The sequence below is a fragment of the Salvelinus namaycush genome, chromosome 38 (genome assembly GCF_016432855.1).
Source record: "Salvelinus namaycush isolate Seneca chromosome 38, SaNama_1.0, whole genome shotgun sequence".
In the NCBI taxonomy this organism is placed as follows: domain Eukaryota; kingdom Metazoa; phylum Chordata; class Actinopteri; order Salmoniformes; family Salmonidae; genus Salvelinus; species Salvelinus namaycush.
Window position 1 is genome coordinate 11,657,637 of NC_052344.1, and position 19,571 is coordinate 11,677,207.

The 19,571-nt window shown below is 44.7% G+C and overlaps 2 protein-coding genes across 2 annotated transcripts in view; one reads left to right on the plus strand and one right to left on the minus strand.

Annotated features, from left to right (window-relative positions):
- LOC120031829 (signal peptide, CUB and EGF-like domain-containing protein 1) overlaps positions 1 to 12,428 on the minus strand; it is a 98,810-nt gene extending 86,382 nt beyond the window's left edge. Inside the window, exons 1-2 of the mRNA XM_038977650.1 lie at positions 12,273 to 12,428; positions 10,123 to 10,245 (exon numbers count right to left, since the gene is read on the minus strand). Of these exons, the coding sequence (XP_038833578.1) occupies positions 10,123 to 10,245; positions 12,273 to 12,360 (211 nt within the window). The 5' untranslated portion in view covers positions 12,361 to 12,428. The remainder of the gene's footprint in view (positions 1 to 10,122; positions 10,246 to 12,272) is intronic.
- A 737-nt stretch (positions 12,429 to 13,165) lies between these two features.
- On the plus strand, positions 13,166 to 18,879 carry LOC120031934 (sorting and assembly machinery component 50 homolog B-like). Its single transcript, XM_038977792.1, has 15 exons — positions 13,166 to 13,340; positions 13,668 to 13,781; positions 13,913 to 14,014; positions 14,144 to 14,231; positions 14,414 to 14,520; positions 14,817 to 14,947; positions 15,645 to 15,732; positions 15,857 to 15,985; positions 16,101 to 16,172; positions 16,264 to 16,350; positions 16,469 to 16,539; positions 16,726 to 16,793; positions 16,906 to 17,052; positions 17,190 to 17,331; positions 18,185 to 18,879. The coding sequence occupies exons 1-15, from the start codon at positions 13,320 to 13,322 to the stop codon at positions 18,228 to 18,230; spliced, it is 1,413 nt and encodes a 470-aa protein (XP_038833720.1). The 5' UTR covers positions 13,166 to 13,319; the 3' UTR covers positions 18,231 to 18,879.
- Positions 18,880 to 19,571: the final 692 nt, after the last annotated feature.

Consider the following 19,571-nt stretch of genomic DNA (forward strand, 5'->3'; position numbering starts at 1 on the left):
TACTATTATTGTTATTACTGTTATTGTTATTACTATTATTATTGTTGTTTATCATTCCAAGTAGTAATGGTATGGGTGGTAATGGTAATGATAGCAGTTTAATGATGGTGGTGGTGGTAGTAGTGGTAATGATGATAGTAGTTGTAGTACCGATGTAATGGTGAAGATGACCGTTATTTAGTTATAAGTTAGTTATAGTTTCATTTTTTTATTACATTACATTCGATTATTGACTGTTACCATTTTATTGTTACTATTTTTATATTTAATTTTGTATTATTATTTACTGCCATTCTATATTATTATTTGTCATTGTTTATAATTTTATTACAATGTATATTGTATACATTGTTGCTTTGGCAATATTGACACAATGTTTTTCATGCCAATAAAGCAGCTTGAATTTGAATTTGAAAATTTGAGAGAGAAAAAGAGAGAGAAAGAGCCCCTGGGGTCTCAGAGGAGAGTTCAACATGCGGTTTTAAATTACAATTGGTTGAGTTGTCAACAAATGTGAATTCAACGTGAAATCAACAAAAAATGTAGGTTGAAAGTACGGTAAAAAAATACCAAATTCCCTTAACTTTTTTCAAATCCAATCAGTTTTCTACGTTGCTCTAACATCATCACATTACATTTTTTGGTAGAAATTATGTGGAAACGTAGATTTTAGCCCAGTGGGAAGGAGAGAGAGAGCGAGAGAGAGAGAGAGAGAAAGAGAGAAAGAGAGAAAGAGAGAGAGAGAGAGAGAGAGAGAGAGAGAGAGAGAGAGAGAGAGAGAGAGAGAGAGAGAGAGAGAGAGAAAGAGAGAGAGAGTTAAAGAGAGAGAGAGAAAGAGAGTTAGAGAGAGAGAGAGAGAGAGAGAAAGAAAGCGAGAGTAAAGATAATTAGGGATAAATGAAAAGGGATAAATGAAAAGCTTCCAGTCGTTCATTTGCACCTCGTGAGAAGTGAGGCTGGATCAGGCCAGCCTAGCAAGACAAGGCAGGCGTGGTTTTACATAAGGGACCAGGGTTAGAGAGCACTAAAGATCAGGGAGGATGGACATGGAGCCATGCCCTGTGCCTAGTTAGCCTCCAGCAGTGATGTCTTCCTGCCCTGGAGCTGTTGTTGACACCTGACCACGGCGCTCCGACAGCTTCTGAACCGGGCTGCTCACTGCTTCCTCTGCTTGAACACGCGCCGCACGTTTCCTAATTGTGACGGGGGAAATGTTGACGCTCAACATCTCATCAAGTGAATTAGGCACCTTCGCTGACGGCCCCGTACCCCAAGAGGGGGGGAAAGCATGCCCCTTGAAATGGATGAAGAAGGGGAGAGAGGTGAGGAAGGAGAGAGGGGGAGAAGAGGAAGGAAAGAGAAGGGGAGAGGTAGGAATGGAAGGGAGCCCTGCTGTCCCCTTGATGTTTTAGTTTGACGGGCCCCGAGAAGTGTGTCCACAGGAGAAAGCCCTTGGCTCAGTGAAGGGAGATTTCCAATTATAACTGCAACAGCATGTGGCGGAGGGACACTTCACTAAAGTGGATTGTGTTATTCCCAGAGCGGAAACACATTTCTCAAATTCTTGGGGTTGTTTTAATTTTTGGGGCTGTTAATTGTACCTGACTGAACTGCTGAGTAAGGTTACTATAGGACAGATGCTTCAGCCGTCCCAATTGACACTCTGCAGTATTCGCTACTTGGTTTACTACTTTTGACCACGGCCCATAGGGCTCTGGTCTAAAGTAGTGCTTTATATAGGGAATAGGGTGCCATTTGGGACACAGAAGCCAATACTAAAGTAAAGATGACTGGGTATCAACAGAATTCTCTGAACCTCAGAATTTCGCAACCTCTCTCGCTACCTCTCCCTCAACTTCTCTGAAAATAACAACCACGTGTATTTACCCAAGAGGTCGAATGACGCACGTGAATGTGTGTGTGTCTCAGGTGTTGAGGCTTGTGTATGTACAGCATATGGGTATATGAGCTGTATGGCATTGCGGCAATAACACATCTCTTGTTCTGTCAGCTCTGTGTATATGTGAGTCTGCTCTCACACTTTCCTCTACAGAGCTATAGCTATATAAAGCCCCAGCCTACTGGAGCCGAGTCTGACCTGCTCCTCCAAATGTGTGTGTGTGTTTGTGTGTGTGTGTGTGTGTGTGTGTGTGCGTGCGTGCGTGCGTGCGTGCGTGCGTGCGTGTGTGTGTGTGCGTGTGTGTATGTGTGTGCGTGTGTGTATGTGTGTGCGTGTGTGTGTGAAGCAGGGAGCCAGTGAGGAGAGCTCCTGAGCAGTGACGGAGTAGCAGACACTGGGCAGACAATGGCCTAGTAATTGTCTGCCACCTCTCCCACAGTGCCTCCCGTTCGCAATATCTCACTCTCTTTCTCATGAATCTCTCGCTCTCTCTCCCTCCATCCCTCTTCCTCTGTGTCCTTACCTATCTAATCAAATCAAATCAAACTGTATTTGTCACATACACATGGTTAGCAGATGTTAATGCGAGTGTAGCAAAATGCTTGTGCTTCTAGTTCCGGCAATGCAGTAATAACCAACGAGTAATCTAACCTAACAATTCCACAACTACTACATTATACACACAAGTGTAAAGGGATAAAGAATATGTACATAAAGATATATGAATGAGTGATGGTACAGAACGGCATAGGCAAGATGCAGTAGATGGTATCGAGTACAGTATATACATATGAGATGAGTAATGTAGGGTATGTAAACATAAAAGTGCATAGTTTAAAGTGGCTAGTGATACATGTATTACATAAAGATGGCAAGATGTAGTAGATGATATAGAGTACAGTATATACATATACATTATATTAAGTGGCATTGTTTAAAGTGGCTAGTGATACATTTTTGATCAATTTCCATCAATTTCTATTATTAAAGTGAGCTGGAGTTGAGTCAGTATGTTGGCAGCAGCCACTCGATGTTAGTGGTGGCTGTTTAACAGTCTGATGGCTTTGAGATAGAAGCTGTTTTTCAGTCTCTCGGTTACTGCTTTGATGCACCTGTACTGACCTCGCCTTCTGGATGACAGCGGGGTGAACAGGCAGTGGCTCGGGTGGTTGTTGTCCTTGATGATCTTTATGGCCTTCCTGTGACATCGGGTGGTGTAGGTGTCCTGGAGGGCAGGTAGTTTGCCCCCAGTGATGCGTTGTGCAGACCTCACTACCCTCTGGAGAGCCTTACGGTTGTGGGCGGAGCAGTTGCCGTACCAGGCGGTGATACAGCCCGACAGGATGCTCTCGATTGTGCAGATGCAGAAGGGAAGTTTGTGTAGAAGTTTGTGAGTGCTTTTGGTGACAAGCCGAATTTCTTCAGCCTCCTGAGGTTGAAGAGGCGCTGCTGCGCCTTCTTCACAATGCTGTCTGTGTGGGTGGACCAATTCAGTTTGTCCGTGATGTGTACGCCGAGGAACTTAAAACTTACTACCCTCTCCACTACTGTCCCGTCGATGTGGATAGGGGGGTGCTCCCTCTGCTGTTTCCTGAAGTCCACAATCATCTCCTTTGTTTTGTTGACGTTGAGTGTGAGGTTATTTTCCTGACACCACACTCCGAGGGCCCTCACCTCCTCCCTGTAGGCCGTCTCGTCCTTGTTGGAAATCAAGCCTACCACTGTAGTGTCGTCCGCAAACTTGATGATTGAGTTGGAGGCGTGCATGGCCACGCAGTCGTGGGTGAACAGGGAGTACAGGAGAGGGCTCAGAACGCACCCTTGTGGGGCCCCAGTGTTGAGGATCAGCGGGGTGGAGATGTTGTTACCTACCCTCACCACCTGGGGTAGGTAACACCTCTCCTTCACATCTCCTTCACCCACCATCTATTTTCTCCCAGTTGCATCTATGCATCTGTCTTTCCAATTATATGTCTGTCCCTCCCTCCCTCCGTCTGTAAAGCAGGTCAGGTAATTGTTGCTGCTGCTGGGAGAGCAGACTCATGGCTCAGTCTCTATCTGTCTCTATGCACACACACACACACACACACACACACACACACACACACACACACACACACACACACACACACACACACACACACACACACACACACACACACACACACACACACACACACACACACACACACACACACACACACACACACACACACACACACACACACACGGCTACACAGCTGAGCTCTGACACACACACAGCCACTCAAACGCAGCTAGAGGTGCAGTGATAATGTACGTTAGTATCTTTAGCATCACCAGGAAATGGTAGCCTAGATGTTCTACAGAGTAAAGTCAACTGTTTGAATATAGAGGACATGGGAAGAGAGAAGCAAAGGCTGTAGTGCTGAAACTAACTGGAGAGGATGAGTGCCAGGGACAAGGCCAATGAAAACCAATCAATTAGTCAGTAAGTGACAAATGCTGAGCAAACATGGACAGCCTTTCACAAGACCCTGACAGCCCCGTGGCAACCAGCCCAGTCGACTCCTCTCTGTGGAACGTTGGATAAATCTACTACTGGCTGCTACTGATGAGCAGAGAACCACGTGACTGTTGAGTTATAGACCTACTCAGAGAACAACTGATAGGCAGGAAAAGGTAATAGTATTTTTGTTTCACACTGTCACTGAAAGCATAGTTCTCGTTGAGTACATGAATAAATACAATTCCTGTAGCAAAATAAGAATGATTCTCGGAAACCGGATTCTCTGAAACCTGTTTTCATTTGTAGCAGTTTCCTTGGAATAAAAAAGTCTCCAAAGCACTAACAACAGTAGGGACACATAGGTAATATACAGTTGAAGTTGAAGTTTACATACACTTAGGTTGGATTCATTCAAATATATTTTTCAACCACTCCACAAATGTCTTGTTAATAAACTATAGTTTTGGCAAGTCGGTTCGGACATCTACTTTGTGCATGACACAGATATTTTTTTTAACAATTGTTTACAGACAGATGATTTCACTTATAATTCACTGTATCACAATTCCAGTGGGTCAGAAGTTTACATACACTAAGTTGACTGTGTATTTAAATAGCTTGGAAAATTCCAGAAAATGATGTCATGACTTTAGAAGCTTCTGATAGATTAATTGACATAATTTAAGTCAATTGGAGGTGTGCCTGTGGATGTATTTCAAGGCCTTCCTTCAAACTCAGTGCCTCTTTGCTTGACATCATGGTAAAATCAAAAGAAATCAGCCAAGACCTCAGAAAAAATATTGTAGACCTCCACAAGTCTGGTTCATCCTTGGGAGCAATTTCCAAATGCCTGAAGGTACCACGTTAATCTGTACAAACAATAGTACACAAGTATAAACACCATGGGACCACGCAGCCGTCATACCGCTCAGGAAGGAGATGCGTTCTGTCTCCTAGAGATGAATGTACTTTGGTGCGAAAAGTGCAAATCAATCCCAGAACAACAGCAAAGGACCTTGTGAAGATGCTGGAGGAAACAGGTACAAAAGTATCTATATCCACAGTAAACGAGTCCTATATCGACATAACCTGAAAGGCCGCTCAGCAAGGAAGAAGCCACTGAACCAAATCAGCTATAAAAAAGCCAGACTACGGTTTGCAACTGCACATGGGGACAAAGATCGTACTTTTTGGAGAAATGTCCTCTGGTCTGATGAAACAAAAATAGAACTGTTTGGCCATAATGACCATCGTTATGTTTGGAGGAAAAGGGGGAGGCTTGCAAGCCGAAGAACACCATCCCAACCGTGAAGCACGGGGTGGCAGCATCATGTTGTGGGGGTGCTTTGCTGCAGGAGGGACTGGTGCACTTCACAAAATAGATGGCATCATGAGGAAGAAAAATTATGTGGATATATTGAAGCAACATCTCAAGACATCAGTCAGGAAGTTAAAGCTTGGTCACAAATGGGTCTTCCAAATGGACAATGACCCCAAGCATACTTCCAAAGTTGTGGCAAAACGGCTTAATGACAACAAAGTCAAGGTATTGGAGTGGCCATCACAAAGCCCTGACCTCAATCCTATAGAAAATTTGTGGGCAGAACTGAAAAAGTCTGTGCGAGCAAGGAGGCCTACAAACCTGACTCAGTTACACCAGCTCTATCAGGAGGAATGGGCCAAAATTCACCCAACTTATTGTGGAAAGCTTGTGGAAGGCTACCCGAAACGTTTGACCCAAGTTAAACAATTTAAAGGCAATGCTACCAAATACTAATTGAGTGTATGTAAACGTCTGACCCACTGGGAATGTGATGAAAGAAATAAAAGCTGAAATAAATAATTCTCTCTAATATTATTCTGACATTTCACATTCTTAAAATAAAGTGGTGATCCTAACTGACCTAAAACAGGGAATTTTTACTGGGATTAAATGTCAGGAATTGTGAAAAATGGAGTTTAAATGTATTTGGCTAAGGTGTATGTAAATTTCCGACTTCAACAGTAGATGTACAGTAGCATCTTTCTAGATCAGCAGAACTCTGATCATCGGAGATATACAGTTGATGCCGCCTGAAACCACTATGTCCAGCATTGCGAGGACAGAGTGATATGAACTTGTACTACGCATAACGGTTTATGCTCTTTCACATTGTCTCATTCTTCGGGTTGACAGCGCAGGGCCCAAAGTTCAAATTTTTCCATAACGAGCAATATCAGCCCACGGAAAAATCTACAGAGAGCTGCATTTATAAACGCAAGATCAGATTACAGAGGAGAGAGAGCAGCATTTTGAGGAGCAGAGAAAAGAAAAGGGTCTTCCTCGAGAGAAGGACCATAATCTGATAGGAACAATTATGAATTAGAACCAAAAATGCTATTTTGTGGTTAATTACAGGTAACCTGCAATATTCTACATCATTCAATAAATGCTTTATAATAGGACATTAATGCTGCTGCATATAACACGTAATAAAGCATTATGTTACCGTTAATTGTACTGGAATGTTGAGTTATCAACTGCTAACTAGAGGGTCCCTCACTGATAGTGTACCCTCCCAGTCTTCCATCCTGAGGCATAGTCATTTCCTGGAAGTAGGGATACGAGAGAGAGAGAGAGAGAGAGAGAGAGAGAGAGAGAGAGAGAGAGAGAGAGAGAGAGAGAGAGAGAGAGCGAGAGAGAGAGAGAGAGAGAGAGAGAGAGAGAGAGAGAGAGAGAGAGAGAGAGAGAGAAAGAGAGAGAGAGAGAAAGAGAGAGAGAACGAGAGAGAGAGAAAGAGAGAGAGAGAGCGAGAGAGAGAGAGAAAGAGAGAGAGAGAGAAAGAGAGAGAGAACGAGAGAGAGAGAAAGAGAGAGAGAGAGAGAGAGAGAGAGAGAAAGAGAGAGAGAGAGAAAGAGAAAGAGAGAGAAAGAGAGAGAGAGAGAGAGAGAGAGAGAGAGAGAGAGAGAGAGAGAGAGAGAGAGAGAGAGCGAGAGAGAGAGCAGCACAGCGCTCTGCTTGTCCTAATGACACTGTCCTCTGCACCACCGGGGTAATGTAATGTCTACTGACGGGAAACATAGCCGGCCAATTACGCAGCCCTTATCTAATCACAGAGGTCAGGGGTCAACTCACATCCACCATCCGTCTTCATTCTGTCACCCATTCACTGGACCATACGCCTCGGTCCCACCGAAGGCGTCATTGCGCAAAATGGTACGCAGCATCATCTGGATATGTGTGCAACAACAGTTCAACATTCAACTTCTGCTACCACTTCTGTCAAGCCGTCTACGAATACAGTTTGACGCATACATTCGATAAATCCAACATATGCACCACACAGAACACACTGCAACTGCTTCTGCAACGCAATGCTGCCAGGCAAACGCAGCATTCCCTTGGAAACGTTTGTACTGTCGGTGTGACCGAGGCGTTAATTATGCTGTATCAATCATGGCTTCAGTATTGGACACAAGAACAGGAGGACAGGACACATTGGATTTCAGATACTGAGGCATAGGCACAACTCATTCGTTTCTCCATCTGTACAACACACATGTAACACACACACACACAATTCAATCAACAACAGGAACAAATATATTCCCATCCAAATATGAAATACACCCCTCTTCGAATTTCAGTTAAACAAACATTCATAAGCACAATAAATCTGTACACACAGACAGACAAGACAGACAAAAGACAGACAAGATAGACAGAGACAAGACAGACAGAGACCAGACAGACAGAGACAAAACATACAAGACTGACAGAGACAAGACAGACAAGACAGACAGAGACAGACAGAGACAAGACAGACAAGACAGACAAGACAGACAGAGACCAGACAGACAAGACAGACAGAGGCAAAACAGACAAGACTGACAGAGACAAGACAGACAAGACAGACAAGACAGACAGAGACAAGACAGACAAGAGAAGACAAACAAGACAGACAGAGACAAGATAGACAAGACAGACAAGACAGAGGAAGACAGACAGACAGACAAAACAAGACAGACAGAGCCAGACAGAGACAAGAGAGACTAGACAGACAGACAAGACAGACAAGCTAGACATACAGACAAGCTAGACATACAGACAAGACAGACAAGATAGACAGACAGACAAAACAAGACAGACAGACAGACACAAGACAGACAAGACAGAGACAAGACAGACAAGACAGACAGAGACAAGACAGACAGGCAGACAAGACAGACAGACCAGACAGACAGACAGGTGGGCCCTCTACTCAGACAGCTGTTTTACAGCAGGAGGAACATATCCCTAAAAAGATAATCTACCTTTTGTAGTTTCTCTACGGACATCATTGAATATATTATTCTGGGCAGCTCAATCTGTTCTAGGTTTAGGACCATTGTGTTTCTGACTGGAGATTATCCAACATGTAGCAGCGCTGCCTGGTACAATATCATCTTTTAGTACAGGTGTTTCTAGCAATTTCAGAACGTCTCTCCAATGTCATAGCTCCAATGGTGGAGGATGGCCAATAGAAGTAGACCGGGGCAAAACAAATAGAGACAGAGCTATATCAAGTAGACCTGATTGCTGCTAATATGGACTTGCACGCAACTCAACAGAGTCAGCAGACACAAAATGGTGGAAATAATAGTCAATCTCCTGTACTCCCTCTCTCCAAGCCAGGTGGGGGATTATATAGTCCTATGTAGGAAGACCGACTCACACAGCCTGAGGCATTTGATAAGTGAGCTAATCAAATAATGACACAGGTTCATCTCATTGTGTTCTCCCCAGGTTGACCAAATGAGAGGTACAGAGTCTCTGAATGGGCAATATCCAGGTGAGTTCCTCAGACATAACACCTGCTCACTCTGTGTGTGTGTGTGTGTGTGTGTGTGTGTGTGTGTGTGTGTGTGTGTGTGTGTGTGTGTGTGTGTGTGTGTGTGTGTGTGTGTGTGTGTGTGTGTGTGTGTGTGTGTGTGTGTGTGTGCGTGCGTGCGTGCGTGTGTTTCGGGCGGGGGAGACTGGTACACAGCTGAGCAAACAGCAGAAAGTGTTGGATATAACTCACTGACAGACACACAAATACTTAAACAGACAGGAGACACTTGAAAAAGCCTGAACATAGAGACAGTGAAAACCCCTATAGAAAAGGGCCCGTCATCGCCACAATCCTCTCTTGCTCTCCTATCCTGGCTAGCTCTGGGTGCCAATATGACTGATGTATCGTTTTGGGTCAACGCTATTTGCCGTGGTAGCCTATAAGCTGAACTGGCGTTTGCGTGTGTGCGTGCGTAGATGTGTTTCGATGGCATTTGTACGGCTAGACAGGCTAGCGTTGGGAGGGAGTGTGTGCTGTGCGCTAAGCTAGCTCAAGCTCCAGCTGTGGTGTGATTTGAGGCAGAAATGAGGGGAGGTGTGAACGCACAGCCAGGTGCTGCCCCCTCTCACCCTCACACCTTCCCTCAGTCCACTTCCTCCCAGTTAATTAGGAGAGCTGGCGGGGGGGCTGGAGTCGGGAATGGGGAGAGAAACGGGGGGTTCCTGTGAAACAGCTGTAAAACCTGCCATTACTGCTGAGCCTGTCAGAGAGCAATAGGGGGCAGGCGGAATGAAGTGCGGAGAGGACAGGGGTGTGGGGTGATTGACGATGATGATTTGGATCGGAGTGGCGGGAGGGAGGGGGGCGGGGGGTGAATTAAGTAATATAGAGGGGAGTAATATCACATTGAAGCCGTAATAAGACAATGGAGTTAAACTCACCTTCGCACTGCTTGCCGTCTCCCTTGTACCCCGGCTTGCAGATGCAGTTGAAGGATTTGGGGGTATTCTGGCAGAGAGCATCAATGTGACAGTCATCCGTGCCTTCAGAGCACTCATCGGCATCTAGAGAAATGACACAAGGGACAACTGTAAACCACTGGTCTCCAAGGACTCATCAATAGGACTAAGTCGACAAAATGGCGATGATTTTGGTGAGAGGTGAATGGGTTTTGTACAACCTCAATCGAATGTTTTAATCCCGTTCTCTCAGGGAAAGCCCAGTCCTCTTGGCCAAATGCAGCTCCGTCCAGATATATACAGGCTGGAAATATTTACTTTATGATGGCAAACGTCCAAAATGTAGAACTCCTCATATAAGACAATAAACTGTCAGGGAGGGACATAGTGGATGGAGGGTGAGGTTTCTTAACTCTATAAAAGATACCGGTAACACTAAAGAGGACAAAACCAATAATAATTTATATTAATCAAATACCATTAGCCGAGAGGTACACTAGTGTATCAGGGCTTAGTGTATGCCTCTGGAATACTGAGTGGCTATAGGGAACCCTAATTGATCAAGTCAATGTTAGAGAGTCACATCTGGGGCTGAATCCAGGGACCTCAAGCCGGCTCATTACAGCTCATTCACACAGACAGACAGCGAAAGAGAGAGAGAGCAAGAGAGAGAGAGAGAGAGGGAGAGAAAGAGACCAAAAGTGTAAGAGAGAAAGTTTAATCTACCCAAAATTCTGTTCTCTTTCTCTCTCTAGTGATGTATCTTGAGCTGAGAAGCAGCTACCCTGTCTCCTGTCTTGCCCCTCATGAATAGCCCATGTTGGGAGACGTAAACCCAGCGTTTATTTCTCAGAAATGACCCCCGCCCAGCTCAACAAAATGCAATAAATAAACAATAAAATGTCATCACAATAAATATTTTTTTTCAAGCGGATGACTGATTTATTTGCTCCTATGTGAGCGCCAGTAGAAAGGAAAAATAAAGTGATAGGAGTAAGCAGTGGAATATAGCCTGTAAAACCTGGACTTGATAGTTCAACTGCCAGGTCTCACCGAGTTGTTGACAGTGAATAGATAGATGTAAGGCAGGAAACTGTTATTGCAGGTTCACCATTGGACAATTATTATGAAATACCGTTGACTAATAGTTAAATAAAGCCGTCTCCCGTGCTTCAGTGGCCGTCCCAATATTGACTTCTCGCCAACCATAGTTGGAGGGAGACAATGCGCACCGCTATCCGCTGAAAGGTCGTCAATAAGCAAGTTGAGACGGACTCCTCCAGGGACCGTGAAGACCACCTTCCCAACCCACGTCCATATGGACACCTCGGGGCAGGCAACTGATCCGGGAAAGATGCTATGTATCAGCTCATAGGAGGGATTCGTTCAAGCAGATGGGTGAAAAGATGCTTAGTCATACATTTTTTTATTCACACATTAATCAGTCCAGGACCTACCTCACAGATTGATCTACGACTGGTAAAACATGCAGATAGATATCAGTCGATGGACCTAATTTCTTGTAGACTCTTCTCACTTGTTTAACATTCAGAAAGGGCAATTCAATAGGGCGAAACAAATACTCAACTTCAAATAGTGTTTAGAGTAATATTGTCAATACAAACTGGACTAACATGGCGTATTGTATTGTCAGTCAAAAATGAGTAAAAATGGTTCAGCTCCGCAAGGCCAAATGTAAACGTGTTTGCAGCCTGAGTTATTTCGCGCGCATATCACATCACCCATTCAAAGCCTTTTATAATTGCTAGATTTGGCTTCAAATTGATATATTTCATTCAATGTTGTCGTGCAATATCGGTGTTCAGCTATTTCTCCTTTCCATACTGTTCAAATTTTGCTAGCCCAAATTATCCATCCTCAACCAAGTGTTTCTCAAAGGAACATGTTATCTCAACTGTTATCTCAGTCCACAAATACTCTCCAATTAAAATGAATATAATCTACGTTAGCCTAGGCATTAAAGAAATCCACTACGTTTCACCTATTCTACGCTGTCATGCGCTGGTTTAAACAGTTCAATAAAACATTAACAGGAAAAATAGACAGCACTATCTTAAAAATATGTGTCAAAATTATATAAGACAGAAAGGGATAGAATGAGAGCTCTTTACCTGCGAGTCCAACATTCCCCATCACCTCACAAGTATTAATGAGGACGAAAAACAAACAAACGTCCCAGGAAAAACAAGCACTTCCCATGGTAAAAGGAGGTGATTGAATGCAGTTTTTTGGTTATGTGTTTCTTTGATAAGAGAACCGTTTTGGTACTGGCAGTGGCAGTAGAAGAGGACAACGAGACCAGCGGAGCCGCTCTCTGATTGGCTTGCACGCATTTGAAGAGCGGATTGGAGGTGTAGAGGGAGAGAGAGAGAGAGAGAGAGGAAAATTGGTTGCTTTGGTTCAATTGATTACTCAATGCCTGAGACCGCAACCAACACAGAAAATCATTAAACTTGATCAATAAATGTTTTCAGATATTTCTCACTAGCGCGGGGCCAAATTGTCAACAGAGGTCTCAATTTCCTATAATGGAACTCATGAATCTTGATGATGTAGGCCTATAAATAAGGTTATACATCTTCAAGTTACAATCGTGGTGAATAATATTGAGAGAAAAAAGAGCTCAGGTATTCCTATGTATTTATGTTTTTCAGATGAATTGTCCCGCATGCGCTTATTTCAACAGGCTAAATGCGTAGCCAAATGGGCAGTTCTGGGCACTTCTTAGTTGGTTGTGGTCTATTCTTGTCATTCTTTACAATGCAATGGAAATACTTTGAAATAAACGAAGTCATAAGAAGCATACATCTGAAGGGACCAACATTATCTCTAAATATAATGCACAGACTTGCCCAAAGTCAAAGTAGGAACTTTACACAGGGCTGAAGTTTGAGTGTAGAGATACTGCCCTCTGCTGGTCTCGACACACACTACACAGTGCGCTGGTTTTGTCCCGCCCACCTGTTAGTGACAAAGGCACATGCTTGACCAATCACTGTGCGCAGAGCAGGCTTCGCAAAGTGTCATGGCGTCTCCCTTGAAGGGAGCTTGGACCTGGAAAATCTAGCCATTGGCAGTAGTGACTTTCTTCTCTAAATAGGCCTGTTAAAAAACATTTACTTATCAAAAGGGATATTTTTCAAGAGAAAGACGTCACTATGGGGACTGTCCACGCAAGGGTAAATCTTAATTTCTTACAACCACGAGAAGTGGGGATGAAATTCTGCATGACCTCCCCGTTCTGTGTGTATTGTATGGTGGTGTACTATAGACGAACGCATAGGCCGTGGACTAGATACAGAAATTACATTAATGGCAAAGAGTTGTATGACATGCGCCAAATAGTTATTTTACTATATGTAATGTAATGTTATGCAATATGGATTGTGTCTGGTCTGTCAGCGTGTTAGAAAATGTACCACCTTGACAGAACGAAGCTAACTAGATAGCTATCTAAGCATGGTCATATCTTCATATAAGTGTTCTTCTTTCTCGACACTGTTCAGAGTATGGACCCTCTCCCGATGCACGGGCGTGACATGGGCGTTCATCCCGACGACATGATTGAGGTGCAAGAGGCAGAACATGAGACTAAACAGGAGGTCCTAGAAAACAAAGACGTAAGCATCTCTTATCCAAGTTACCGTTACTCCAATTACAAATTGTTGGCCATCTCCTTAGCAAAGGGAGCTGAGGAAATCATTGACCACCTAGTTGGAATGGATGCTGAGAATCTGTCCATTCATTGCAGGTTGTTGTCCAACATGTCAACATTGAGGGCTTGGGCCGAACGAAAGAGGATCTGCTGGGCTATGAAATCTCAGAGGTCTTCGATGCCAAAAACCTTATTGATGTAAGTATGAGCACTCTGGACTCCACATACTTAAACATGCACACATAACCTACACACACACACTCTGAAATGTTCCCTTGTTTAAGGGGAAACATCTGTGCTAAAAGCTGCTTGGTGGGTCTTTGACAGGTCATGAAGAAGTCTCATATTGCCAGACAGAAATTGCTGCGTCTGGGCATTTTCAAAGAGGTGGAGGTTGTCATAGATACATCAGATGGTACAGTGTGCACCCATAAACACCTGTGTGTGTGTGTGTCTGAAACAATATCACAACCAATCTCAATCATGAGATGTTGCCAATATGAAAGGATAACCAGTAAAAAGATATTTGCGTCACTGGAGAGGAGCCCTCTGTTAGTCTAGCTGTGGTCACGGTCTGTTTTGGTCTACCCCTCCCAGGTGCGGATGCGTTGCCCAATGGTCTGGACGTGACGTTCGAGGTGACAGAGATGAAGAGGCTGACAGGCAGCTACAACACCATGGTCGGCAACAACGAGGGCAGCATGGTGAGAGAATACACACACCACTATCTCTCACACACATACTTACAGGAGCGCTATAACAAAGCATCACACAATTGTTGGTCATTGAAACCCCTGTCACAATGACCCAGGGCTGACATTCCTAAATGCAATCATGTGATACAGAGGTGATTTCCAGACAGACAGGTTAAGCAGCTTCCCTGCCTCATTTTCACTGCAAACACTTCCAAATGGGTGCATAGTGTGTTAATGTAGGTTCACAGACAGGTAGAACAGGTGTGAGACCCTGACCTGGGAGTAACGTTGTCTCTGTCTTCCAGGTGTTGGGTGTGAAGCTTCCTAACGTGTTTGGCCGTGCTGAGAAGTTAACCTTCCAGTTCTCCTATGGGACCAAAGAGACTTCCTACGGCCTGTCCTTCTTCAAGCCCCAGCCAGGCAACTTCGAACGCAAGTATGAACAGTGAACAGCTCTTTCCTTGCTCTCTGTGTCGAAAGGACATTGAAATGGCACTTGCAGGCCTCCTGAGTGGCGCAGCGGTCTAAGGCACTGCATCGCAGTATTGCGGCGTCACTACAGCCTGGTAGTGACGCTACATCCCAGGCTGTGTCATAACCGGCCGTGACTGGGAGTCCCATAGGGCGGTGCACAATTGGCCCAGCGTCGTCCAGGATAGGGGAGGGTTTGGCCGGTGGGGCTTTACTTGCCTCATCCCGCTCTAGCGACTCCTTGTGGCGTGCCGGGTGCCTGCAGGCTGACCGGTCGTCAGTTGAACGGTGTTTCCTCCGACACATTGGTGCAGCTGGCTTCCGGGTTAAGCGAGCGGGTGTTTGCGGGTCATGTTTCGGAAGACGCATGAGTCGACCTTCGCCTTTTCCCGAGCCCGTTGGGGAGTTGCAGCGATGACACAAGATCGTAATCATGAAATTGGGGAGAAAAAAGCGGTAAAAATTACAACAACAAAAACATAGCACTTGCGGTGTAATGGCTGCCATTTTGTTTCAAGTTGTGATTGTTTCCATCAGTGGTCATATTGACCGTATGTTATGTTGCCATGGTGATGTATTTATAACCTTTATGTCGAACATAGTTCAGTAATGAGACGAGCACTGTATGGATCACGGCCCTGACAGGTGTTGTCTTGTTGCAGCCTCGCTCTAAACCTGTACAAAGTCACAGGCCAGTTTCCATGGAGCTCCCTCAAAGAGACAGACAGAGGAGTCTCCACTGAGCTCAATGTAAGAGGACTCCTACTGTGTGTGTTTGTGGGTCTGTGTGTGTCACATTCGTTTTTTTCCCATTTTATCTGCCTTGAATTTCCACAGGGGTAACTTTCTCACTCTCCCTCTCTCTCTCCTATAGTTTCCTCTGTGGAGGACCAACCACACTCTGAAGTGGGAGGGTGTGTGGAGGGAGCTGGGTTGTCTGGCACGCAGTGCCTCCTTCGCCGTGCGAGAAGAGAGCGGACACACCCTCAAGTCTGCCCTCTCGGTACAAAGCCCTTTGTCTCTCAGTTCCCTTTATCTAATAATCTTAACCCTTAATGATCTTAACTCTCAAAATAGCAAGAATCTGAGTCAATCTACTGATGTGTGTTGTCTTGCAGCACACCATGTCCATTGACACCAGGAACTCTGCCATCTTCCCCAAGAAAGGTGCCTTACTGAGGATCAACCAGGTATGTTTGTGTATGTGACTTCCTCTGCATAATACACCACTAGATCTATATGAAGTGGCCATACTGATGTGTGTTGTCTTGCCCTCTGTAGGAGCTGGCTGGCTATACAGGCGGAGACGCCAGCTTCCTGAAGGAGGACTTTGAGCTGCAGGTCAACAGACGGCTGGTCTGGGACTCGGTAAGGGAACACTACAGTCCCTAACCTGGGGGGAAATACCCAGGACAAATAGGAAGTTAATTATGGGTACCTGAGTGTTCAACATGTCTTATAACATGGCCCTGGTGGTCTCTTTCAGGTCCTCTCCGCCTCCCTCTGGGGTGGGTGTCTCCTCCCCATCGGAGGCAGACCGTCCTCCATCGCTGACAGGTAGGACCACTCCCATCAGATTCATGGCACATGGATTTGATAGAAATCGCTAGGTGGCGCCATTGAGAACTCATTCTGTGAAGTGTTTATCCTCCAGTGTTTAGGGGATGTTGTGAGGACCTGTGGTCTGTGAGTGACATTTGGCTGTTATTATATGTCATTGACATATATTTCTGTATTGTCCAGGTTCTATCTGGGCGGTCCCACCAGTGTGCGAGGATTTGGAATGTACAGCATCGGCCCACAGAGCGAGGGTGAGGTCACGTGCTCTCTGTTTATTTGAACGGGCATGTGTGGTGCACAGGGTTGGGTCAGTTGCCCGGAGTCATGATGATGAAACGTAAGGTTTTACCTGTGTTGCTGCAGGTGACTACCTGGGGGGAGAGGCGTACTGGGCAGGCGGGCTCCACCTGTACACTCCTCTGCCCTTCCGTCCGGGCCGGGGCGGCTTCGGAGACCTCTTCAGGACACACTTCTTCCTCAACGCTGGGAACCTGTGCAACCTCAACTACGGTGGGAACCTTGAACTCCATATTAATCCATGTTCTGTTTTTCATTGCCCCTATTAACTAATAAATGTTAAATTGTCTGTTTGTGCATCTATGTGTGCATTCTGCCTCTTCTTACGTGTAAGTGTTTCCTGTCCCCAGGAGAGGGTCCAAGAGCACACCTACAGAAGCTGGCGGAGTGTATCCGCTGGTCGTATGGAGCAGGCATCGTGTTGCGTCTCGCGAACATCGCCAGGCTGGAGCTCAACTACTGCATTCCCATGGGGGTTCAGAGTGGAGACAGGTACAACACACACACATTTGGAGGAGCAGGTCAGACTCCTGTAGGCTGGGGCTTTATATAGCGCTCTAGAAGGGGGAAAAAGTGTAAGAGCAGACTCGCATATACACTCCCAGAGATGCAGTACTTACATAAAAAATACTTGAAAGTACTACTTATGTTGTTTTTTGGGGTATCTGTACTTTACTATTTATATTTTTGACAACTTTTACTTCACTACATTCCTAAAGAAAATTATATACTTTCAACTCCATAGATTTTCCCTGACACCCAAAAGTACTTGTTACATTTTGAATGCTTAGCAGGACATGAAAATGATCCAATTCACACACTCGAGAACATCGCTGTTCTTCCCTACTGCCTCTTATCTGGCGGACACACTAAACACAAATGTTCCATTTGTAAATTATGTTGGAGTGGGCCCCTGGCTATCTGTAAAAAATAATTTAAAAAAACATGAAAATTGTACTATCTGGTTTGCTTAATATAAGGAATTTTAAATGATTTATACTTGTACATTTACTTTGATACTTTAAAAGTATTTGGTATTAAATATACTTCACTTTTACTCAAGTAGTATTTTATTGGGTGACTCGCTTTTACTTGAGTCATTTTCTATTAAGGTATCTATCTACTTTTACTCAAGTATGACAATTGGGTACTTTTTCCACCACTGCAGAGATGATAGAACAAGAGATGAGAGAGGAGAGGTGTTATTGCGGCAATGCTATACAGCTCATATATGCTGTAAATAAACAGACACACAAGCCATCACCTAGGTATACACAAGGTGCGGAACATATAGGTCTCAACTTTTCTTTGGCTCATCTTCCCTCTTTTTCCTTCCCTGCCTCAGGATATGCGACGGCGTCCAGTTTGGAGCAGGAATCCGCTTCCTGTGATGTCATCACCCTGCCGCCCGGGTCCAACAGCAGAGCGCACGATGGGAAAGGGAGAAGAGCATTGTCACTTGTTATCCGTTGAGTGTAACACTAGCTGTGGGAGCCTACCAGAATGCACGGTTCTGGAGGAGTGCCCCGCCGCCCTTTTTGATATTAAACAATGATATCACCCACTATGTTTGCTGTGTTACTTTTCCATTACGTTTCTGGCCAGACAAAGAGATTTGGGTTTATCTCCCCTGCCTCCTAAGACTGCTGCCTGCCCTATCCATAGGGAAGTGACTATTGGTTTTGGTTCTAGATTCATTTGACCCTACTAGAACTCTTGCCAACTGATTTGTCAATAGAATCCTGTACATGCCAAGATGTTGAGGCAAAAGAAGGGATCACATTTAATGGGGGAACATATAACCAGCACTTTTTGATGACAGAACTCACTTAGCCCATGGAAGGGAATTGATAACTCCTCATGTCAAAACGGTCGGTTCTGCTGTTTGACGTGGAGAATTGAGAGTTGACTCCCCCTCTCCACAGCAGCCCCTGTGAATCTGAGGTGGGAACCCCAAGTGTGACCCACCACCACTGCTCTTATTGTTAGTCCTCTTTTTAATGTCTAAGTTACACAATAAATCACATTTGTTCCCCTTCATCTTTTTTTGTGGTTTCTCAAAGACACACATTTGCAATACTTTATTCAGATCCAAAGTTGATCTGAAACACCCTCAGACCTGCATTAACGACAGCAGTTACAACACACACAGGTGTGGGGCTGAGTCTCACTAGCCAGTTTTATCAGCCTGCAGTTATTAATAGTCACACTATTGGTATATAAGTCAACTGATATATTCAATGGCTTGGGAGTGCACCAACTGTCTACACTGAACTGCAGCATGCAGATATCCAACGCATGTGCAATTGCGACTAGTGAACTTCACTGCATTGTCAACATTTGACTTACATTGTAATTATAACATATCAACTATAATCTCATGGTAATCCATCTAGTTTTTACAGGCAATTCAACTGCTCACTGAAGTCCTATTTACAGTGAGAAACGACACATTGAAGAGCCATGATGAGTCGATCTAAGAGCGCAGAACAGCTGTTGACCCAGCAAGGCCTGTATCCACAAAGCGTCTCAGCAGGAGTGCTGTTCTAGGATCAGTTTTGCCTTTTAGATCATAATGAATAATATTATATGGACAGATCCTAAATAAGCACTCCTTACTCTGAGAGGCTTTGTGGATACGGGCCCTGGTGTGCTACAGAGACAGCCTAGTACAGTACCCATGTACTGACATCAACCTCTCTACTGTACCACTTGTGTGAATCTGCCAGCCA

Bases quoted from the DNA above. Each gene is read 5' to 3' on its own strand.
- LOC120031934 (XM_038977792.1), top strand. From the start codon at position 13,320: ATGGGGACTGTCCACGCAAGG. The intron at 16,173-16,263 runs GTATGTTTGTGT...TGCCCTCTGTAG, and splicing joins CCTTACTGAGGATCAACCAG to GAGCTGGCTGGCTATACAGG. The intron at 16,540-16,725 runs GTAGGACCACTC...TGTATTGTCCAG, and splicing joins CCGTCCTCCATCGCTGACAG to GTTCTATCTGGGCGGTCCCA.